At 53.4% G+C, this 23,636-nt stretch overlaps 1 protein-coding gene across 2 annotated transcripts in view; it reads right to left on the bottom strand.

Annotated features, from left to right (window-relative positions):
- Positions 1-2,925: 2,925 nt before the first annotated feature.
- ARHGEF2 (Rho/Rac guanine nucleotide exchange factor 2) overlaps positions 2,926-23,636 on the bottom strand; it is a 41,409-nt gene continuing 20,698 nt past the window's right edge. For both annotated transcript variants that reach the window (XM_055584012.1, XM_055584013.1), the window contains 21 exons: positions 18,774-18,918; positions 16,576-16,643; positions 16,189-16,252; positions 15,411-15,537; positions 15,074-15,183; positions 14,778-14,924; positions 14,051-14,301; positions 13,718-13,843; positions 13,290-13,407; positions 12,845-13,093; positions 11,216-11,292; positions 10,581-10,750; positions 8,788-8,855; positions 7,171-7,371; positions 6,694-6,813; positions 6,496-6,563; positions 6,319-6,354; positions 6,061-6,111; positions 5,409-5,855; positions 5,003-5,186; positions 2,926-4,387 (listed from right to left, as the gene is read on the bottom strand). In XM_055584012.1, the coding sequence (XP_055439987.1) occupies positions 4,314-4,387; positions 5,003-5,186; positions 5,409-5,855; positions 6,061-6,111; positions 6,319-6,354; positions 6,496-6,563; positions 6,694-6,813; positions 7,171-7,371; positions 8,788-8,855; positions 10,581-10,750; positions 11,216-11,292; positions 12,845-13,093; positions 13,290-13,407; positions 13,718-13,843; positions 14,051-14,301; positions 14,778-14,924; positions 15,074-15,183; positions 15,411-15,537; positions 16,189-16,252; positions 16,576-16,643; positions 18,774-18,918 (2,901 nt within the window). In that variant the 3' untranslated portion in view covers positions 2,926-4,313. The remainder of the gene's footprint in view (positions 4,388-5,002; positions 5,187-5,408; positions 5,856-6,060; positions 6,112-6,318; positions 6,355-6,495; positions 6,564-6,693; positions 6,814-7,170; positions 7,372-8,787; positions 8,856-10,580; positions 10,751-11,215; positions 11,293-12,844; positions 13,094-13,289; positions 13,408-13,717; positions 13,844-14,050; positions 14,302-14,777; positions 14,925-15,073; positions 15,184-15,410; positions 15,538-16,188; positions 16,253-16,575; positions 16,644-18,773; positions 18,919-23,636) is intronic.

The following is a 23,636-nucleotide window of genomic DNA, read 5'->3' as shown; positions in this document are numbered from 1 at the left end:
CTGGTGCTGAGGCCAAATATGCCCTCCTCCCTTGGCCATCTCTACCTTCTTACCATCTCAGTAGCACCCGTAGAAACTTGGTGCCCACAGACACCTCCGAGGCAAAAGCTGGAGTTCCCCCTGCTGTCTGCAGGATCTTGCCGGATCCCTATCTCCAGCCAAGCCTGGAGTGCAAACCCCTGCTTCTGGTTGGGAATAGCTTGTCTCTCCTTAAACCAGGATTTGGAGGAAGAAGTGAAGATAAGGACAAGCCAAGGACATGGGTGGGGCATAGAGAGGTGAGATTCAGAAAGGGGCTGGGAGAAGAGGTGGCTGAAGGTGCAGATGTGTGCGTGCTCAGTTGTGTCCAACTCTGAGACTCCATGGACTATAGCCCACCAGGCTCCTCTGTCTATGGGATTTTCCCAGCAGCAATACTGGAGTGGGTAGCCACTTTCTTCTCCAGGGGATCTCCCCGATCCAGGGATCAAAGCCGTGGATTCTTCACCACTGCACCACTTGGGTACCAGGATGAACGTGCAGAAAGAGGTGCTAGTCTTCCTCCTGCCCACGTTCTTAGCTCAGAGCATCAACTCAGGTGTCAGAACACCTGGATTCACCTCCTAGGCCTGACACTAAGCAGCTGAGGAAACTCAGTAAGTTAAATAGTTCTCTGTACCTGTTTTCTCAACTTAAGTTGGGCTGTTAAGGATTTAATGGTGCCTGGAATAGCTATTCTTACACTTCACGTGGGCTTACCAGGTGGTACTAGTGGTAAAGAACCCTCCTGCCAAAGCAGGAGACTTAAGAGATGCAAGTTCAATCCCTGGGTCGGGAAGGTCCCCTGGAGGAGGGCATGGCCACCCACTCCCCAGTTTTCTTGCCTGGAGAATCCCATGGACAGAGGAGCCTGGCGGGCTACAGTCCACAGGGTCACAAAGAATTGGACACCACTGAAGCGACTTGGCACCCACGCTCACCCCGTGTAAAATGGAAACAGAGATAAGGAAAAGGAGGAAATAAGGGGGGTTAACTGGGAGACAGTGACTGGAAACCATAAAGATCTTCTCTGGAATTTTTACAAGTTCTGGAGTGAAATTAAAGTCACAAAAGGAAATGAGTGAGGGGGTGGCCCCTAATAAAGGTGTGCACTAAAGGAAGGGGTTCCCCTTTGGTTTCTGTATCCATATATCCATGGATTTGCAGCAAAGACAACAGTCAGCCATCAGAAGGGATATTCAAGGTTGGGGGCAGCCCTTGGAAAGGAGGGAGGTGGCAGAGGGAAAATGGAGTGGAATTTCCACTGCCATTGCCCCACCCCACGCTCTAACAGGTCTTCTGACCCAGGAGGACTCTGGCCACTCAAGATCCCAGGGCAATAGCTGGGCACAGCACCTCCCAAGTTCGTGGAGCTACCTCTGGAAGGGGCACCCCCCTGCACCAGCTCCATCCAGTTGCTGAACAGAAGAGGCTCTAAAGAGTCACCTAATTCACAACATATTAAGCCATGCTAAAGAGATTTAATTAGCCTCTTGATGTTTAATTTCCTCTCTCTGATAATGTTTAAACTGGTATCAAAACTCCAGATTTGTTCCCAGCCAATTCAGGATGGAAAATCCTCCCCCACTCAAGGGCCCTTCTTCCCACCCCCTGCAGCTCCTCCAACGGCCCTGTTGGGGCTCTGGATATTGGCTCCTCTGGGGGCATCAGTGCTTTATGGGACCCAGAGGTAAATATTGACAAAGTTTAAACAGGTCCAAGTCAGAGGTGAATGAATGCATGCAGACCCACCCCCAGGGACGGGAGATGGAGGGGACGGTGCAATGGAGAGGGGGCACTACTGCGGCAAGAGACTGGGCCCTGGAACACAAGCCCGACAGCTTCGAAACTGCCAATAGGACCGACAGAGAGCAAGACTGTTTCCAAAAACGGGAAGAGAGGGGACAACGGACAGAATGCTGAGAGATGTGACTGCCACGTCAGAGAAGTTTGTGTCATGTTCTGGGATCGAGGATGAGGGGGTTTCAGCCCAGGGATAGCAGGAGGGACAGCAAAGCTGTCCTGTGAGCTGTGGGCTTCTCCCAACTCAAGCTCTGGGCTCTGTCTCCAGGCTCCTGTTTCCTGCCAACCAGCACCCTTCACTGGACCTGTGAGAACACTGGGGGAGCCTGCGTTCCCATCTGGTGGTCTTTGGATGCTAACGTCCTCCTGCTCTGCCTTTAAGGCGTTGGGTCCCAGCTGCTGAGCCATGGGCCAGTGTGTTGGAAACCTGGCGCTCTGGTGTGTTTCAGCAGAGCAACTGAGAAGGGGAATGGGGGACTGCAGCTAGGACTGGCCCTTCCCTGGCTGCTCTCCTGGCCTGGCAACCCTCTGGAGCCAGGTTTCTCTATAAAATGAGAAAATTGTCACCTCACAGATTCTGTGATGGATGAGAAAGCACCTTGTCAAGGCCAGATGCCAACAGATGAGAATTACAGGAGTGGAGGGTGCTGGCTGCTCCCCCAAGCCTGCCCACACCCCATGTGATTTCAATTCCTCTTTCCAGCTGAGGTTGTGAGCCCCGTTCTTCTCATCTTACTCCATGGGCTCCAACAGAAGACTATGCACTCTGCCAGCATTTATACAACGCTAGACGCTCTTGGCCTCCCTCCCCCACGGCCCCAGAGCAGGCTATTAACCAGAAACAGGAAGCAAAAAATTAACCAAAAATAAGAACCGAAACCTACCTAATCTCTCACTGCCTCTCAAAATGCAAAGGGCAAATGAGCAGCTCCTATGAAGGGAGAGGGGAACTGTGTTAAAGAGGTTACCCCAGGATTCTGACACTGAAGAACAAGGGCAGAGTGAGGGCTGAATCTGAGGGGAGATGCTAAGGGGAACTGCAACTGTACAGAGAGGGAGGGAAGCGGGCAAGAGGCTGATGTAATTCTGAGCACAGCATGCAAATGAGATGAAAACAGGTTTTTTAATATTGGAACCCCCCAACAGCCGCTGGAACCTAAGTGCCCCTTCATTTTTATCCTTGTGAATATCACAGACGACAACAAAAACAGGTTGGCACCGGTTTCTTCTGTTAGTGCCCTGTGTCTTCAGGGAGGCAGTCGCCCCTCTTGGGAGAGGAAGAGGCTCCTTTCGGAGGAACACAGGGCCCTCCCAGGCTGTCCTCATCACCAGCATCCTCAGAACTCGCAGATATTAACAGACAGCACTTCCTGGGGTTCCAGGACTTTAATTTTCCCGGCTTTATCCCCCCCACCCCCGACTTCCTATTTTTTTCCTTTTTTTAAAATAATCAAATTGGCAGAAAACTGGCCGGGGCTGGTGGCCACTGGGCAAGGAAGGGGGGATCCACTGAAAAATCCCCCAAATTCACACTGAGGTTTCAGGTCATGGTTGCTGAGGTGTGGGGTGAGGTCAGGGTTTGGAGAGATTTCCCAACTCACCCTAGAACTGTTTTTCCAAATAACTGGGGAAGAGGTCAGAATGGGGCCCCCCATTACTATGGATGAGTGGAGAAGTCAATGCTTCCCCCATCCCTCAAGTTCTTCAGAGATTTAGAGATAGAAGGCTGCAATTTCTAATTGCCTACAATCTTCTCTTAAAAATATAAAACACGTGCAGTTGGCTTTGGTACAAAAAAAAGAAAACAACAACAACAAAAAAAACCATTCTGGTCCCTGTGAGTTTTTCCCCTCACCCCCCAACAAACCATTATGGCCACCTCAACCTCTATTCCATCAACTCTAGGAAGCCAGGTTAAGTCCCTGGGGTTTCCATAGAAGACAGAGAGAAGGGAGAACAGCAGTAAGAGGTTGAGGGGAAGGGGAGAGGGACATGGCCCTGACCACAGCCCTTCCTGAAGGGGCAGTAGGGTCTTACGGCTGCAGCCTCTCCTCAAAGATGGGTGTTGCTCAGGAGGGGTGTCAGGGCTAGAACCCAGCAGCTGCATGATTAAGCCTGAATAAACCCCAGTAGTGTTAAAGGACAAGGCCCCCTGATCCCTATGGCTTGGTTCCCATGTCCCTGGTCCTCTAAATCTCCCCTCTCCCTCCGTAACTAATAAACAATAAATAAATAAATTTTACTAAAGTAGAGGGAAGAAGGCATGAAAAATTGGCATCTGCAGTGTAGCTTCTGGATGCCACCAGGGGGCACTGTGGCCTAATTCCCCCAGCTTCCTAAATGGCCCCCAGGTATCCAAGGATACCAAGAGCTGGCAAGGACAGTAAGCAGTTCTTTCAAATGTTCCCTTGTCATTGGCAGATTGGAGTCCCCAAGGTTTGCCTCCCTCAGTAATGTTCTTCAGGGGACACCGGGTGGGGGGAGGGGCCCCCTTAGCTCTCGGAAGCTACAGGCTCCCCATCTCGGCTCTCAGTCTCTTCCGGGATGTCCTGCATTCGGGTGAAATCTGAAGGAGGAAGGGGCAAAGTCAGTGAGTGAACAGAGGCTCCTATGATCAGCTGAACCCCTACACGGATGCCTCCCTGTCTGTGGGCTGAGCAGCTCAGAGAGCTGGGAGGGATGGCAGAGGTCTGTAATCCCTGGGTGATGGGAAAACTGTCCACAAAATAATGGATCCATACCTAGATACCTTGTTAAATACATGGAGATACAATATGGTTAATAAGATACAAAGTATTTTAAGATGAGTATTATATGAAGTCACAGTAGCTTTGGGTTATTTTGTATTTCCTGAGCCAACTATAAGAATTTGGAGGTCTTTGACATTTTTTCACTCTGAAAATCTATTTCTGCTTGAAAAGGTTGGGAATCATGGACCTACTGGAGCAGAGGCCCCTATGTTTTCTGCTTCTGAGAGATCCACTACCTGTTTACCAGGAGGCAAACCAGGAAGCACTCTGGGCCCGTCCCAAGAGTGGACCTGTGGACCTCAGTGGTTGGTTAGGGACCATCCTAAACGTTCCTGTGCTTTCCGATGCAGGCTCCATTTGGAAACTACAGCCCAAAGGTCTGTCCCCAGGTTGCACCCCGTTTCTAAGCCATGTCTCTGCCAGGACCTCACCTCGTGGACTATGGGGTGGAGACAGACGGCTGCTGCCCTCCTCCTCGCTGCCGGTGTCAGGGTCACTGCTATCTTGCAGCCGCTCGTCAGGGCTGCCCAGCTCCTGCCTCTCTCGATCCTCAAAGGGTCGATGGACGGAGCGAATAGTTACAGGCAAATCCAGGCGGTCGTGGCCTCGGCTGGGCTATGGACAGCAGGCGGGAAAAGCAGGTCCGGGAATGAGCAGAGTACATCTACCACTGACTGATTTCTTTCTGCACCCATCGAAATTGTTCAGCCCTCCCATCAGTATCCTAATATCCTTCAAGTCTAATGGCCGATTTCATTTGGCCTCCAATTCCTCTCAGATTCTCTCCTGGACCCTGACGTCCACCCCAGGTTAGTTCACTACTTCAAGCGTCCTTACCTGTGGGGGTGTGAAACTCAAGTACAGGGCATCGCCAGCAGGGAGGCTCCGACGCCGCGGATCCAGAGGCCGGCGGGCCCAGGGGGCCTCAGCCACGAGTGGGGGTTCCGTGTGGCCCAAGGCGGCCAGCTGTCTGCGAGCCTCCTCGGCCTCCCGCTCCAGCAGGGCACGGGCCTGCTCGCTCTCCCGGAGCCGGGCTTCCAAGCTGCCGGCCTCAGTCGCACGCTCCTCGCCGAGCCGTCGGCAGCGTCGCAGCTCCTCCTGCAATAGCGCGTGTTGCCGCTGCAGCAACGCCAGTTCTGTAGCCTGCTTTTCAGGAGCCGCAGGGACGCCCCCAGCTCTGCCAGCCTCCCCATCCCGGGAATTGGCTCTGGTCAGCTTCTCCCGCCGCTCGGGGCCCTCAGGGAACCGGGCTTCCATCAGAGTGTCCTGCTGGGCCACAGCCGCCTGGGGGTGGAATGGAGATGAAGGGGTGTATCAGAATCCCAATTCTTCTGTCCCTCACTCCCCAGGGCCCAGGTTGTGAGTCCCATAGAGCTCGAATCAGAGGAAGGCTTAAACAGGCCTGTTATAAGGATGGTTCTGCTCTAGCTAAGTGGGCAGCTCTGGCCTGGCCCCTCCCATTCCCATTGGAGCCCCTGCCCTCACCGACCTGTAGGCCATGCAGAAGTCCATAGAGATTGACCAATCGCTGCAACGCTTCCTGAGGACAGAGGAGAGGGGGGGAACAGAGTCCAAGCTTCAGGATGGGAGCACTAACCAGAAGTTGAATAAGTGTGGGTGCGGGGACAATAAGACTGCAGGTATTTTGAGGTGTATACAGCACCCCCCAACTCCAAATTGGGCTCCAGTTTCTTAGCTGAGAGTAACCCCTCTTTCAGTCTCCCATACCATCGCAAACCCATCTCACCTCCTGGGGAGATCTCAGCTGATTTCCATTTCGATCCTGTGGAAACGGGCAAGGATAGGGCATCAGCAGACACACGAGTCCCTGGTGCCTGTCCCTGATAGCTCTGTGTCAAGGGTCTATAGGCCAGCAGTCCATTTCCCACCCTCTAGCTAAGTCCTGACACCTCCTGAAACCTACCTTCTGGCTGGAGTCTGAGTCGGCTCTGCAGAGCTCAATGGATCCATTGAAGGTTCTGGCCTCACCATCTATTGAGAAGGGGTAAATGACGCACCGGCCTCGCTCCCCCAGCACCCTGACACCACTCAGACCTTGGTACCACCCCATTATCTTTAACTCCTCCCACCTGCTGCCGTGGTCCCCTTCCCTGGCACTCACTGGCAGTGACTCCAGGACTCGTGTTACCACCGCTGTCTGGCTCCATGGGCAAGGGTGGTTCCCGGGGTGTCAAGAGCAGCTCCACTCCAGGCCCTACCAGCAGGTCTTTCAGGCCCTCCACTGTGTGGAGAGAAGAGGTGAGGACAGAGGGTCGGAACTCTGCAGGGGGTGGGAGGGGCTGCCGTTCACTCAGTGCACAGGACCTGCAGGCGCCTAGGGAAATGCCCCGCACAGGTAATGGGGTCTCGGTGCCACCACCACACACGAGGAAAAGGTCGTTAAAGTGCCCAGGGCTGTGCAGGATGAGAGGTGGCAAACAGCAGCAAGGGCCATCTTCCCCCGCCATTCCTGGCATCCGGCACCCAACAGGCACCCGGAGGAGTTCCGGACTATGGGATGGACATAGTCTAGCCACGTGTCCCCTATTGTGTGATGGTGAAGAGGTGAGTCCAGGTTCTTCCCCAGAAGCTCCCTCACCCTCACGGATGGCATCCTGCAGCAGCCGCTCGCCACGAGGGGACTCAAGGGACTCAGAGCGGAAGAGGCCCCTGGGCAGGGTGGGCAGGGGCACCCCGCTGCCACCATCCTCTTCCACCTGGAAGTGGGTCATCTCGGCAAACAGCCCAACCTTCTCCTGCAGCAGCTCCACCAGCGCCCGGTCTTTCTGCTGCAGCTCCACTGTGGATGAGAAACAGGTGAGCACCCGGAAGAGCCACTAGCCAGGGACCAGCAGCCCCAGGGATGAGCCAGGTATGGGCGGGGCGGTAGGACTGCATTTTGGGGGGGGGGTTGGCATTTACGCAAAAGAAGAGAACTTTTGGAGGGGAGGGAATAACACATGCAGTGTTGTCTTCAAAACAAAAGTGAAACCATGTGTGCCAGGGCCTGCAGGCTGTCCGCCAGTTTTCATCTCCCCACATTTTAATTAAAGAAGGGGCGCAAGTTTCCTCTGGGCGTGCGGCTGCCCAGCTACACGCCATTTCCCAACCTGCCTTGCAGTTAGGCATTGCCACAGGACTAAATTCTGACCAGTGGATGGGAATCCTGATCCGGCCTTAAAAGAAATGAGTGTAAACTCTCCTTGTCCTCGACCCCTCCTTGCTAGCTGGGATGCAGATGTGAGAGCGGAAGCTGGAGGAGGGATGCGGACATGGAGACGGGGAATCTTCATGACAAGGAGGGCGCAGCTACGCTACCGCCCTGCACTTCTTGCTTCCAGACTGTTATGTGGAGAGAAATAATCTACCTCATGTGACCAACTGGTTTTTGTTGATTTTTTTGTATAGCAGTTAGATCATACCCCCAATTAACATACGGATCTATGGTAAAAAAGTCAGTATCTTAATCCTGTTATTCCTAGTTTCCCTTCCCAGAGAAACCACAGTAATAATATCCTCCTAGAGACACTCTGGAGAAGGTGATGGCACCCCATTCCAGTACTCTTGCCTGGAAAATTCCATGGATGGCAGAGCCTGGTAGGCTGCAGTCCATGGGGTCGCTAAGAGTCGGACACAACTGAGTGACTTCCCTTTCACTTTTCACTTTCATGAATTGGAGAAGGAAATGGCAACCCACTCCAGTATTCTTGCCTGGAGAATCCCAGGGAGAGGGGAGCCTGGTGGGCTGCCGTCTATGGGGTCGCACAGAGTCGGACATGACTGAAGTGACTTAGCAGCAGCAGCAGCAGCAAAGACACTCCACACATATACACAAAATGCATGGCACATATCTACTCCAATATTTTCACACTAGTGACAGCATATACTTCACAGTGTTTTAAACCTTGCTCTTCTCACTTAACTAAATGTTCTGGTTGTGGATCTACATCAGCCCTCATACAGCCACCTCATTTTAAGATAGTATTCCCCTGTGTGGATATATCATACTGATAAATTATTTAAACAAGCTCTGTGGGTAGACTTACTGTTTTGTGTTTGTTTTTTGAAAACGTCATGTAATTTTTTTTATTAAACGTTTTATTTGGTATTGGAATTTAGCCGATTAACAGTGCTGTGATAGTTTCAGATAGACAGCTAAGGGACTCAGCCATACGTATACATGCATCCATTCTCCCCCAAACTCCCCTGGACTTACTCTTGATACGCCGGAGGTAAGCCTCATCCTCTGTCTCAATCAGGGGGAAGTCCTCCCTGGATGGGCATCTGGAGGGATCACAGGTTGGGTGGGGTTCAGGGAAGGAAGCTAGGTTACACACCAGGAATCTGCCTTCCCTCCTTCCCAAACGTGCCCTATACTTCCCCAACAAGACTCGTCAGCTCCACGCCCTGGCTTCACTGCTCTTGACCCTCTCCTTTTCCTGGCACTGATGCTCTGCATCTGCTTGCCAGTGCCTCTCCGAGTCACCCAGAGCGGCAGCGTAGTGCAGAAGGACAACGACAGGTTTTGGTATCAAGCACACTGGGCTCAGATTCTGGCTCCACAATTTACCAGGTGGTAACCTCTCTATTTCTTCATGTGAGAAGCAGGGATGATCTCTTCCTCACAGTTTGTTTTTTTCATATGAGGATTAAATGAAATAATGTACTAATGCTTTGAACGTGGCATAAGCTCAATAAAACAATGATCATGAATAATGTTTTCACAGCTACAAATATTAACATTATTAATAAAGAGGCCACTATAGATCTACTGTCAATGGGATAGGAACTTTGGTCTTGTTTTCCCACAACAGGTAATTTCATATTTTTGCACATATTTCTGAAAAATTTGTTCAAAAGTCTAAATTGCAGAAGTGAAAAAAATATATATATAGGTTTATATATTATAAAGTAGAGAAGAATCCATTCCCTGAAAAGTAAAATAAAAAAAAAAAAAATCATAAACATCCTAATTGAGTTTATTTTTCAGGCATGATCCTTGAGAATGCACTTTCTTTTCTTTTTTAAAGTTTTATTTATTTATTTTTGGCTGTGTTGGGTCTTTGCGGCTGCACAGGCTTTTTCTCTAGGTGTGGCAAGTGGCGGCTATTTGCTAGTCACGGTGTACAGACTCCTCACCGTGGTGGCTTTTGCTGTTGTGGAGGATGGGCTCTAGGGCGCTCAGGCTTCAGTAGCTGCAGCACGTGGGCTCAGTAGCTGCAGTTCCCGGGCTCTAGAGCACAGGCTCAATATTTCTGGTGCACGGGGTCAGCTGCTCCAAGGCATGTGGGATCTTCCCGGATCAGGGATTGAACCTGTGTATCCTGCATTGGCAGGACGATTCTTTACCACTGAGCCACCAGTGAAGCCTGAGAATCCATTTTCAACATTTTACATGCACTTTACTTTTTTTCTGCATTGAAGGCAGCTCTTCGTCTGAGCCACCAAGGAAGCCCCTTTACTTTTTTTTTATCACAACAGACACATACTCAGATCTGATGTGTGTCCAAAAGAAGCCAAAGATTTGCTGCTTTAGCACACAAAATGATTTCTTTGTAGCCTCTATCGTATGGAGTTTGTTTGAGTCTTGCTCCTCTGATCACTAGTATCAATGCTTTCATTATCCTTTTTCTTTTTTTTATTATTCTCTTTTTCATTCATTTTTAGAAAATGAAGGTAAAAGACAATACAATCCAAATAATGGCCCACTGCCTACGGACTAAGATGTTAATGGAGGTGAAACTGCACTGCTGACTGGCAGGGATGCCGGCACGTGCCAACTTAAAGTATTCCTTTGGCCTGTCAGCTCAAGGTGCATTCAGAAGGTGGTTGGGTTGTCATTGTATAAAATGCAACTTTACCGGGCAAGAGAACATAGATGACCCTGCCTGCCTTGGGCCATCTTGTCTCTCTCCTGGACTCTGCTTCCACTTCTGAACCCTGTTCCCTGGGAGTGCTGTGGCCCCGGGCCCCAAACTGCAAGAACTGCAAGTCCATGCACACACTCACACTCGCACACTCTGCTGAATGACGCGGATCCAGGTGCTCCGGTCATCCCGGGATGCCGTGTGGACCTCGTACATCTCAGGCGGTGCCGCACTGATCAGAAACATCCCTTTCTCCTGGTTAGCGATGTCCCGCACGATGAGATTCTGCAGTGACACCACCGAGGGCTTGTCCTGCCAATTGGGGCACAGGAAGGATTAAAGCTGGGAATCCTGACCCCTGGATATTTGAGTCTTCAGTCCTCCTGGAGTACCCAAAGGATTGAAGAGTCAGCTGAGAATACAAGTTAAGAGCTCAGGCTCTGGTTCCAGCCAGAGTGGACTTAGAAACGTTTGTGACCCTTGACAATTTAATTAACTTTAAGCTTTACTTTCCTCATCTACAAAAGAGGATAATCATGTGCCTTCCTGACATGTGTAAAAAAAGTGGCTGCATATAGTAACAATATGCGTTGGCTCTTCTTATTCCTTCTGATCATATTTATACACGTTGGCTCTTCTTATTTTTCCTGATTATATTATGGTAGTGGTTACAATAATAGCTATTTAATGTTGGAGGATTTCCTGGCTGGGGTAGGAAAGTAAGAAGGGTCTGAAACACTGGTCTATGCTGAGAAAGAAGATGGTGGAAGGTCTCACCAGGGCAGGAAAGATGTACTTCTGGTCCTTTTCTTGGAGAAACACCAGCACATCTGTCATCAGCAGCATGAGCACATCTGGCAGGGGATGAAGGCAGGAGGAGAGTCAGCGTTAGAGGCTACGAGCAGCTGTTTCCCTTTCCCTGAGCTCTATCCCTCTGGTTGTTTCCTCCACCTTTGCAGACCTCCCGCCTCTCCCCATTCCTACAGCTCAGAAATGGTGGGGGCGGGGGGGAACGCATGTGTCATTAGATAAAACAGTTTCTTGGGCTAGAGATGCCTATAAGCAATCACCCAGCGGCCTTGAATAAAAGCCTCTTTATACAATGAATGCAGGTTCCTTAACCTGCGGTCTGCAGACACCTAGGGTGTGTACTATCAGGCTTCAGAGGCTCTGTAGATCCTCTAAAGTTCCATAAGCAATTTTTACATATTAATCTATCACACATGTGTTTTTCTGTGTGAAAGGGTCCAGAATTCTTGTGAGGGTAAAATGACTCCCCAAGCCTTTCAGTTCCATGTTGAACAACTAATATAAGATCTTTTTGGATATTTGGTCTAAGATTCCCCCACCCCAGCATATTCCCCACTTCTTATTTTGTGCTCCATGGGGAGGGGAACAGTTGGGTTCCTTATTCATTTCTCCCACCGTTGAACAATCCCAATCTCCTTCAACAACAGCAGGCCCTGGTTTCATTTTCCTTTTCTGCCCCATCTTCAAGGCTCTCACATTCTACGGGGTCCTGTGCTTTAAGACTTGGGGGAGACAAAGGTCAACCCACGAAAGTCCGATGTCACAGTCAAGAAAATACACATGCATCCCCTGCCCTTGGAGATCTTTCTAAGTTGTGGGCACACAGAAGGGGAGGGCTTTTGCTAAAGGCTTCAGAAATAAAGCTCTTCAGCCTTGCTATTTTTAACCCCCCCATGGTTTATATTCTTAGCTGCTGCGTGGGAGGGATGGGAAGGAGAGAAAAGGATGGAGCAAAGTGGCTGGCAAAGCCTGCAATACTCAAGCCTATGGAGTGGGGACTTCGTGACACGGGACAGAGGTACAGACAAGCTCTGGCCTCAGGTAGCATTCTTCACACCTAAAGCTAGGTCTGTGACTCTTCTGCTTTGATTGAGGTAGGCAAGCCTTGGCCAGTGCAGTCTGGGAAGAGAGGCTGGGACAGTGCGCCCCGCCCGGAACACACCTTCCCTGCAGTCTTTTCTCTTCTCCACTTGCCCCGCCCTTCCCTGGGCTCCGCCCTCTCCAAGGGCCTTCCTCAGCTGTGTTCCCAAAGTGCCTGCCCATTCCCCAGTCCTAGTGGCTGGGACTCCAGCTGGTAGAACCAACTACTCGGGTCTAGTCCTCCAATCCTGAAATTTCTCTGTTTTTCTCATCAAAATTGGTAGCTTTCTGGGCACGCAAGGACCAAAGGAATGAACAAATCCTGACAACAAAGTCCTTGTATCGCCCATGAAATTAAATCCAGAATTCTGACTTTTGTTACAACAGAGCTCACATACTTTCCTCCCACTGGGTCTCACCAGGGCTACATTAAAAGAGGGCCTATGGGCTTGGAGGCTTCTCCCTCTTTATATCTGGCCATGGACTCTTGCCCAGTCTGCCAAGCTGTCCACTGACCTTTGAAGCGCCCAGTCGCCGTCTTCCAGAGCAGGCAACCATCGTGGATGAGCTTGCGCCGCAGGAGCTCCTCTCGGCCAAAGGGGCCCTTTCCAGGAACCGGGGCCTGGGCCCGAGGGTCCATGCGGTTGTAGATCTCCTGCAGGCGGGCCCCTTTCTCCAGCTCGTGCACATCCTGGTCCACGTTGGACAGCAGCTCCTTCACCAGCCCCAGGGCTGTGGTCAGGTCCTGGCGCTCCTCCTCCATCCCTGACACAGAGGTCGGCGTGAGGAAGGGGTGGCCCAGCCAGCTTCACGGCAGTCCCCATCCCACTGATCTCAATCCCGCCTTCAGAGGCTGCCCAGGGCTCCATCTGACCCTCTTCCTCCCGGTGGTTGTCCAGGGCCACGCCGCTCCCCTGACAGCCCTCTCGAGTCCTCCTCCCTCCTGGACTCGCCCTCTCACCGTGGGAATGCTGCAGGATGCGGTTGATGAGCACCGGGTACTTGGTGATGCGCTGAGTCACTAGCAGAATGCACTCTTGTACCCCGTGCCGCTTCAGCACCGCCGAGCGGGTCACTTTCTACAAAGCGAGGGTCAGGGCTCAGGGCCAGAGGGGGACCCGTGGGGAGGGCGACTGAAAGGACGCTGGACTTGGAGCCTAAGCCCTGGTGCCGGCCTGCAACTTGGTCATTGACCACATGCCGGCTGGCGGAGGTTAATGACGCTGGAAAATGGGCTGACAAGGTCACAGGTTTACTGTGAGGACCCAGAGAGTGAAAGCTCTCGCTCCAGCACTCCGAGGGGCTACAGATGGAAACGCGAGCAGCTGTGTCCACTAGGGCCAGGGCACTAGAGGAGGCAGAGGGTGGGTCTTGGAGAGGTTTGCTCACCCGGATGAACTGCTGGAAGCGTTTGTCTCGGGCATACAGCTCCTTATAGAGTTTTAAGGCCTTGGTGTGGCGGCTACAGAACTCTGAGTAGGTCTTCCGCATCTGCTCTGCGCTAGGACCTGAGAACTAGAAGTCGGGAGAGCAAGGCTGGGTCAGCATGTCCCCCAAAGTCACATCTCATCCCCAATGCCCTCTTGCCTCCTGCCAAACAGGCTGGCTTCCTGCCTCTCCAACTCTCTCTGCCCCACCCCCCCAGAGTCTGGAGATGAGAAATGCCCACTCTAGCCACAGCCCCGCCCAGGACTGCTGCTCAGGGGTCCTGGCTTTTCTCACCTGGCTGATGAGCAGGTCCCCCAAGCGATGGATGACGAAGTTCCGGGTGCTGCCAGGGCACAGGGCCTGGCGCCGGCGATCCAGCAGCTGGCTGAGGAAGCGCGTGTGGATGTCAGTGAGCTCGTCCACACAGGGGAACAGGCCCTGGACCACTCCCGGCTCCAGCTGCAGCTCTTCCAGCATGCCCGTGCGGAAGAGGCGGGTCATGATCTTCAGCGTCCGCACGTGGTGTAGCTCTGTCTGGATCAGCTCTGTGGGGACGGTGGAACACCCGGCTTGGCCACAACTGGTGGGGCCAAGGCTGGAGACCTCAGGCTCATCAGAGGTTTTCAGTTTCCCTTCCAGGCTAATATTCTGCATTATTATGATCTTAGATCATTTTTCTAATCATTTATCTTTATGCCTTGCCATCTCAAGGCATAAAGGCAAAAACTATGTGTTCCCTACATGTCTAGGCTTCCCACAGTCCCCAGCACAGAGCTGGGCATGGGACGGGCAGAGAGGAAAGACTAAGAGTTGAATGGAAAGAAGGGATAAAGAAGGGCCTTGGAGGTCAACAGCCCCAAAAGGTGGGGACCTCATAGCTACTTATGGGATCCCTGGCAGGGTCTGGAAGGCCAATGGGATAAGAGGAAAGTGTCTTGAGAGGTAGGGGCTGGCAGAGGAAGGACACAGAGAAACAGGGCTGGTGACAAAAGAGAAGTGCGGGGTGGTCTTCCTGGCTCACCATAGATGACGTCCTGCTGCTTCATCACCTCCTTTTTATGCTGCTGCAAGAAGCTGCTATCCACTGCAAGGCTCCAGGAATCGGCTGTAAAGTCCTTCTCATCCATCTCAAAGTCACTCATCAGCTCGTTGTAGATCACCTCGGCACCTGGACGCAAGTAGGGGAAACGACTCGGACCCCAAACCTCTTCCCTGGGTCCTGGGCCCTTCTGCAGATCCCTTTCCACCCTGCCTTTCCCAGGCCAGCTCCCGCCCGCCCCTCACGCCTGGGTGTCCCCCAGGCCCGGGCACGGTCACCTTCGTCGATGAGGGACTCCACCGACAGTGTCCGGTTGCGCATGTTGAGGGAGTCCGTGGACTGTGAGAGGATCCGGCGCAGCCCCAGGGGAGACTCATCATTGAAGTGTCTGAGGGGAGTGGAGCCTGGCTGCATCACCCGACTCACTCGGGCGAGAGACCCCTTCCCAGGTTGGGGAACCAAGGCGGGATCCCAGAGGCAGTCACCCCAAGTTCTCCTTACCTGTCTATCATTCTGAGCTCAGGGATGGGAAGGATCTCTCAGCCCCTCCCCCCCACCTGTCTCCACCGCCTCACTCTGCCTGACTGGTTCTCCCGTCCCCAAGCAGAGGCTCACCCAGCAATGTTGGTGGTGGAGACGCTTTTGGCTAAAGACAAGGAAGAGCGGCCACGGCGGGAGCCGAGCAGGGACTGCCGGATGTCAGAGGGGTAGATGGCTGAGCTGGGCCGCTCCCGAGTGGTAGCTGTCGGAGGGGATACCAAGCAAGCAAGCCTCAAACCTGGTGCCTTCCCAGGACTCAAGCCTCCCGGGCTCCTTGACTAGAAAGGAAGCCTCCTCTCCAACCCCACCTTTAGCCCAGTTCTAGTCAGAGAAAGATGATAATAATGCTACCCATAAACTTGTGCAATACTTTTAATGGTTACAAAGAGCTTTTCTTATCTCTTCCCCGCCACAAGCCTATAAGCAAACTGCAGCTCAGGATGGTGAAGAGACTTGTCTGGGGTGACTCAGCTGGTGGCTGAGCACAGACTCAGACTCTAGTCTTCCTGACTAAGCACCCCGCTCTTTCTGTCACACCAGATCTTTCTGAATTGGCCCTTAACAACTTCTGCCAACATCCCCAAGTGCCATGTAAATAACTGATCATAATAATATAAAGTGTGAGCAGGCTCAGAGGACCAGTCAATCCCAGGCCTTCAACCTCGTTTGAATTCTGCTGTCCTGCCCCCAGGCCCGTGGGTCTAGATCTCCCTTGTGGCGCCGCCATCAGCTTCCAACTCAAGGGAGGAAGGTGCTGTGCAAGGGAACGACCTCAGGGGGGCAGCAGAGCCCATGGGCCGAGAGGCCTGGGGGTCCAGGGTCCTTTGGTGGCTCCGGAACCCTCACTACTCACTCTTACTGCGAAGGGAAACGGACTGCAAGGCAGTGTTGTTCTTCAGCAGGGCAGCTTTCTGTTGCTGTGAGACAGAGAGCAAGAGAGATACCAAGGACAGCTGTCACCCAAGGGTCACCTCCATAGGCCCAGGACCCCCTCGGGAGAACACTGGCTCGATGACTAAGGGCACCAGGGTGGCTGACCCCGGTGCCCAGGGGATGTGTCCAGAGCAACAGGCTGGCCCCCTCCGGTGGGGCCTGAGGCCTAGGGTGGAGGGTCTGGGCAGCCCCGTGGTGAGGAGAGGGGTGCAGGAACACAGGGTGAGAGGAATGAATGGAATAGGCACGAGGGTACCACACACTCGCTACCCTCTCCCCCAGCCCTCTGCCCTCCCTGCCGTCTCACCTTCTGCTTGACCTTGGTACAGTTGGCGAGGGTGTCTTTACAGCGGTTGTGGATAGTCACATTGCAGGCTGGGAGGGTGGGGTAGAGAGGGTGACGGGAGGGCCGGGTGGTACAGGACAGGACACACCCACATGCAGACCCCCATGTCCCCCTGGCCACACCGTCGGAGACTCACCCCCTCCCCAGACTCCTTGGCCATTGCCACATCCCAGTCCCTCTCCTCCCGCCTCCCCCTTACTTCAAGCAGGAAATGAAGTGAGGGGGGATAGGTATGGACCACAATTAAGCCATAGGAGGGGGATAATCCTGACTCAAAGATGACCTGTGAGGTGGACTAGAGGGAAGAAGGGGTTACTGGCTGCCAGAGATGAGCTCAAGAGGCACAAAGGTGGTTGAGAATGACAGATGGCAGAAAGGACGCCCACGGAACAGAAGGTGGCATAGGAGCAGCTGGGATGGGGGCTAGGGGCAGGGGGGGAATGAACATCCCCTGGGCAGCGAGGAAATGTGCCACATCAAGTGGATCCTAGCAGATGCAACGATCCTCATCGTACAGATGAGGAACCTGTCTCCTGGAGAGCTTAAATCATTTGCCAGAGGTCTTAGTGGCAGAGCTGGGGTTTAACTCAGGGGTGTCTGGGTTCTACGTGGAGCCACGTGTCTGCCAGTGAACCCTGGCTAGGCCTAAGCAATACAGAGGCTGATGGATCCACCAGCAGAGTGGGGACTGGCCATGCCTTGCCCCTGCCGGCCATGCCTGCCTGCCTTCTGTACTGCTCATGCTTGCTATGACTCCAGTCTCCCTTCCGGGCCCGGCGAGTCTTGTTCTCCAAGTAAGGCAAACCCACAGCTCCCACACTCCATCTGCTTCTCCCTCATCACCCACCCCACCTTGCCGTGGGGTAGGAGAGAAGAGTCGAGGAGGGATAGCCATGCCTGGGCGCTGGGACTACCGGCTGTCCTGTCCCTCTCCCTGATGTGCCCTCAGCCCTTGGCTGGCTCCAGCTTCCCCTCCCCCATCCAACAACACCGGAAACTCTGCTAACTCCTTCAGACAATACCCAGCATCAGGCTTACTTCCACAAATACAAGGCGAGCAGGGTGGGGCAGAGGGGCAGACAGAAGTGGGGGCTGGGGCTGCGCCCACCCCGCTGGAGCTCTCCTCTACCTCCAGCACCCAGTGTCTCTGGATCGAACCTCCGCTTTCCACCTGCTCTCAAAATAGCGCTTGCTGCCCGCCTCCCCAGTTCCCCTGGCAACGAGCTTCCAGATTGGGAATTTTGTCAGGTCTCTAGAGGGATCTAGATTGGGGTTCCCTCCTCACCCTCATAAACTCAAGTTGAACAGTGAGGAGGGAGGGAGGCCTCACTGGTTCTGTCTGGGGTTCCCTGCCAGGTTCCATAGAGATTTAGAAGCTAAAGCTATCGCTCCTCTGCTCTGCAGTGGGCCGTCCTGGTCAAACCAGAAGCAGCTCTTTGCCATAAGTCTGGGGGTGGATGGGTGGACAGGGTGGGAGCCCTCTGTATAGGCATCTTGGGGAAGGAAGAAATCTTGGCTTGTACTTAATACAGGGCTATCCTGAGATGTGGCTGAAGGTCAGGAGTTCTAACCGCTATTCCCTCAATATACACACTGCTGCCATATCCTCTCTTTCTCACTACGTATCAGTCGGACTAGAAATTTGAGATGGGTGTCCTTATCCCTAATCCTTCAGAGATTTAGAGATTTCAGCCTCCACCCAGTCAACAGAAAGGGAGGGGGCAAGGGGACCCTGAAGTCCTGAACACCCAGTTCGGCCCAGGAAGATCGGCAGAGCAGCTGCAAGGCTGGCAGCCTCCCATCCAGCTCCCCTATCCACCCCACCTCCCCAGACACACAACATTCCTGCTCCTTCTCCAATCAGTTCTCTGACCCCCAGCAGCTGTTCGGGGAGCTGGGGGATACCCAGCGGAGGACAGCTGCAAGGAGAGCCACCCTGGCCTCCCCTCCCCCATTCCCCACCCCCAGTCCCGCTCATGCCGTATTCTGACTGCCACTAGTCCTAGACGTAAGGAAAGGGAGAAAGGGATCAAGTATCCAGCCCTGGCATTTGGGGCTCAGAGAGTGAGCCTCATGGATCCAGGGCAGAAAGGACAGATGGAAGGACGAGGGTCAGCGCGCACTGAGGCAGAGTGACATTCAGGGTCCAAAGAACTTACTTGGGCAGATGAGGGCTTCCTTGGCTGTGATGCTCTTGTTACAGGCATAGCACATGGTCATGCCCGAAACGGAGATGGTGGTGAAAAGGTGCCCATTGGTGTAGCGCGCGTCCTTGGCTTCCTTCATCTTCTCCTTTTCCCGGGTCTGCAGAAGGGGCAAGAGAGACAGGAAGTGAGGCTGGAGGATGCCAGGGTGCCTGAGCAGTCCAGAGAGGCAGGCGAGGGCAGAGGTGAGAGAGCAACGCCTTCCTGGGGTTGCCAGAAACACACCACTTCCTGAAGCAGAGCCTGCCGCAGCGTGTCAGAGGTAGCTGTCCAGGAGTGACTGGCCATCCCCAAGGGCTGAGCTGGCCCCTGACCTACCTGACCCCTGCGGCTGGGTTGCCTCCTGTTGCCGCTCATCTCCACGGCTCTAGACCTCCGCGTCCTCACTCCACCTCCCGGCTCTAGCTCTGCTCGCCCCCAAGCTGCTGTACTCTCTTCTCTGTGCCGGGAGAAGATGCGCAGAGAGGAGGGGAGAGCAGGCAAAGCAGAAGGTGCCAGCTCACCAGCGCTTTCAAATCTATGGGAGTTAGCTCCTCTTATAACCATGACAACCGGTGGTGGAGCCGCTGTCTCCGTGGCAGTGGCAGTCACAGTAGGGGGGCAGGAGATCCCCTTATCAGATTGGCTGAAGGGGGCAGGATGCCTCCACTGCCACCCTCAACAGGAGGTCCCAAACCTTAGAGGCCTCCACGTCTGCTCAGCCCAGGGACGTCTGCTCAGCCCAGGGACGCAGGGCCTCTCTGCAGGAGGCAGCATGTCCCCTGCTAACCTCAGGGAGGAGGAGCCTGGTTTCAGTCTCTTCACTTGTTCTCTCTGGGATCTTTAAGAAAGGAAACTTGGCCATCAAGGTCTCATTCCTGGCAGAAAGTCTCTTCTGCAGTTTAACTTTTATCCTTCTCACGCTCCCCTCCAAATCCTAGGATCGCTCGCTCCCTTCTTCCTCCTCACCCAGTTAGTCTAGGAAGTCCTTTATGGCATCCGCCCTCCATCCCCGCTGCAGCACCAGTTCCTCCTGCCCTGCTCTGTCTGGATGGGGCACTCTCTGGGCTCGTCTGCACAACCTCAGAAGCAGGCATTTCCCATCAGCTTTCTCATCTCCTGCTTCACCCCCCGACCCCCACCTCTGCAGGTCAAGTCCTTCTCCCTGACCTCTTTTCTGTCCTTCCTCAAGGCCCCTGAGCTTTCCCTGAACCTGAGGAGATGAGAAGATGGGACACCGTGCTTTACACCCATTCCAGGACCCTCCTCAGTGGTCACCTCAGATCCCTGGATTTTCCCTCCACTCTTAGAGAACTGAGAGCAGGAAGCAGAGATGACAAGACCACTCCTTGCAAGGCCTCCCTGCCTCTCTCAGAAACCGAAGAGCGAGATCCTGATGGCCGAGGGTAATGAGCCCCAAGTCAGATGATGCTGTCTGGGGCCCTGGGACAGCCAATCGAAACTCAGAGGAGAATCCGCAGTCTGGACTTGGGGGTGGGGAGCCCAGTCCTGACTCTCAGCTGAGGTCACTCTAGCAGTTAGGAGGTAGGGGAGGGGAAGAGAGGCACTGGCTTGGGGAGAGGGTGGAAAAGGGAAGTGCGGAGGGACAGTATGAGTCAACAGCACAGGGGCCAGAGGGCACTGGACTGTGGTGCCCGAGGGTCTCAGGGCTTCCTGGTGCCCCAAGATCCCTCTCTCTCCTGCCGACCCTCAGAAGTCCAGGTGTGTCTGAGGGTGAGCAGAGCCTGGAGGTCTCGAGGTCATGCCCCACCAATCACCCATTTTCCCTTTCTCCTCCCCTCCCAGCCTCCTGATTTTCCTACAACACCCTCTCCTTCCCATCCCTGGCCTCCCACCTCCTTCCCACCCTTGCTTCTCCTCGGCTGCTCTTGGCCTCTCCCTCCCCTCCTCCTAGGCCTTGTCAGGGAAGCTCACCAACCTCTCACTGTAACCTCCCTCTTTCTTTTCTGGTACCTACCTATCTGGACCACTAGAAAATTCTCTCTTTGGTCTAACCGTCATGTGCCCAGCTCCAGATTAGAGCTCTTTAGGAAATCCAATCCTCCTCTGAATAAAATGGCCTTATAGAACCTGGGAGACTTCCCTCATAGCTCAGTCGGTAAAGAGTCTGCCTGCAATGCAGGAGACCCAGGTTCGATTCCTGGGTCGGGAAGACCCCCTGGAGAAGGAAATGGCAACCCACTCCAGTATTCTTGCCTGGAGAATCCCATGGACAGAGGAGCCTGCCAGGCCACAGTCCATGGGGTCACTAAGACAGGACTTAGCAACTAAACCACCACCACCATAGAACCTCAAAGTCCAAGTCCAAACAGCTCACTGCCCTACACTCTGCCTTCTCTTTTCCTCACGTGCCCTCCCACAAACAGAAAAGTTTGAGGAATTGTTATGTTTGAATTAAAAGTAAGCAAACAAAAAACCGTGACCGTATTAAAAACAGCAACATTGGGAGGGGAAAATTAGGGGTAGGGGATTAAGCGATACAAACTCCTGTGTACAAAATAGATGAGCAGGGAATTCCCTAGTGGTCCAGTAGTTGGGACTCTGCAATTTCATTGCTGAGGGTTCAGTCCCTGGTTGGGGAACTAAAATCCACACAGCATGACCAAAAAAAAAAAAAAACGAAACAGAGAGACAAGAAGCAAGGATGTATTGTATAACACAGGAAGTTATAGCCATTATCTTGTAATAACTTTAATGGGCCATACATAATCTGTAAAAATACTAAAACTAATAAGGTAAATCAACTATATTAAAAAAAAAAAAAAAAGTGACATATCTGAAGCAGGGTCAGCTCCAAAACAGGCAGTCCTGCAGGCGCAGTCCTGCAGATCCGCTACAGAGCTGCTACAACTCCCCTTCTCCCCCGACCTCTGCCCTCTGCCTTCTGCCCTCAGGCCTCCAGGAGCACTCACCTGGGAAAGAGGCAGGGAAAGAGGGCGAGAGGACCGGGGCAGCCAGGGGACAGGGACTCTTGTGGACCTTCCCTCTCTGGCTCCAAGGGCCCAGCCTCCTCCACCTCTCAACACTCACCCTCTCTCCAAGGGACCCCCTGTCTAGGTGGGCCAGCAGCGGGCAGCAGCCACAGCAGCAGCACATCCCAACACAGACACTGCCCGGCAGCGAGCGGCCCTGGCACTGCCTAGTGCTATTGTCCTGGAGGCAGTCTGCACCCTCCCCAAGGGCTCAGGCTGGTGAGGCAAGAAGGACACAGGGCCTGCACCCCAGGGCGGCCTGCTCCCTGTCAATGGCCCTGTGTGCTTCTCTGCCCTACTCTTTCCAAGTATTCTTAAGATCACCCCTGTTACCTGCCTGCCCACCAGCCAGCAGGACAGCCCTTCACCTCACGACCCCATCTGTCCACCAAGAAAAGGGCCCATTACTCCCCAACCCACAACACCCACTCGCACACTCAGAGGCCCTTCCTGCTTGATTCAGTCCTCTCCTGTCCAGCGTCCAGAGTCCTGCTTTCTTCCAAACCCTCACAGAAGGTCTTGCTACACAGCCTGCATCTCCGCCACTGCGGCATCAAGGATGAAGTGAATAAAGCACGGGTAAGCACCAAGCACAAGGGCTGGAACACAACAGGCACTCAACGTATGCCTGCGAAGAAAGGAAGTAAAGAAGGACGGACGGATGGCCAGACACCAAGACTAGGGGTCCTAGCCGCACCCTTACCCCTGCTCTAGGGATCCCCTCGTTCTTTACCACAGCTTCAGAGCTTTCAGTCTCCCCTTCCGCCTCCTCTCTTTCTCTCTCTTTGGCTGAGCCATGCACTTGTGAGATCCTAGTTCCCTGACCAGGGATTGAAGCTGTGCCCTGTTCCCTGGAAGCGTGGAGTCTTAACCACTGGACCACCAGGGAATTCTGGTCTCCTCCTCTCTTGTTAGTCTTTCCTCCTTCCTCCCAGAACTTCACTCCTAATTCCTTTGAATTTAGGCTCAGATGGTATCCTCTGAAAGTCAAAAGAAGACTTTCCTTTCCACTGTCATCCTAGACTTTGGTCATTTTGGAGAAAGACTAGGCAAATGGCAGAGAGCATTGAGGCTGCTGGCTCAAACACACAGGCAGTCTCCCCTTCCTCTGGCTTAGGCTCCCAGGCAAGAGATGAGTAAAGCAGTGACATACGCAAAGGCCACAGAATGCCAGAGCCAGGACTTTGGCTTCCTGTGTTCCCAAGCGGGCAGCAGAGGGTGGTGGAGCTGACCCAGAGGAGTGAGAGCCTCTCCAAACAAAGCCTACGCTCTCAGTGTCCTTGTTCCTCCATCGGGTATGTCCAAACCAAGACCTCTGGAGGTCACATGATGCTGAGAATGACCTCTGGGCAAGGGGCAGCAGCCTCTTCCCCAAGGTGGTACAGTCTCTGTCCAGGCCGTGCTTGATGCCCAGAAGGTCCCTGGAAGGTTCTACCAGGTTTCAAGTCAACTGTGGCTTAGACCCTGGACAGCAGGGGTTCAGAGTCATAGGCTGCAGAGGGCCATGAGTCCTGAGGGATGGGTTCTAGGGCTGGGAAATGAGAGAGGGGGTTCCTGGCCATGGGACTGAGAAGAGGGTGTGGGGTGATCTCAGCCAGGCTTTGCTTCCTTTATGAGCTTCCATGGATAAGATGAAGGCAGGAGGCTGAGGAGAAGGCGGCCAAACCGAAACGTTAACACCAAAGCCAGAAACATAACACAAAAAGACATCGCTGAACACACAAAGGCACTTAATAAACGCTTGCTTGATGAATGAAGATGAGATAGCGGACGGAGGGGGTGGGCACACGAGTGGAGCAGAAGAGGGGTGCTGAGGGCCATAGGGAATAAAGTTGGGCTGGGGAGC

The sequence above is a fragment of the Bubalus kerabau genome, chromosome 6 (assembly GCF_029407905.1).
Source record: "Bubalus kerabau isolate K-KA32 ecotype Philippines breed swamp buffalo chromosome 6, PCC_UOA_SB_1v2, whole genome shotgun sequence".
NCBI lineage: Eukaryota > Metazoa > Chordata > Mammalia > Artiodactyla > Bovidae > Bubalus > Bubalus kerabau.
This window is presented reverse-complemented; position numbering and strand designations above follow the sequence as displayed.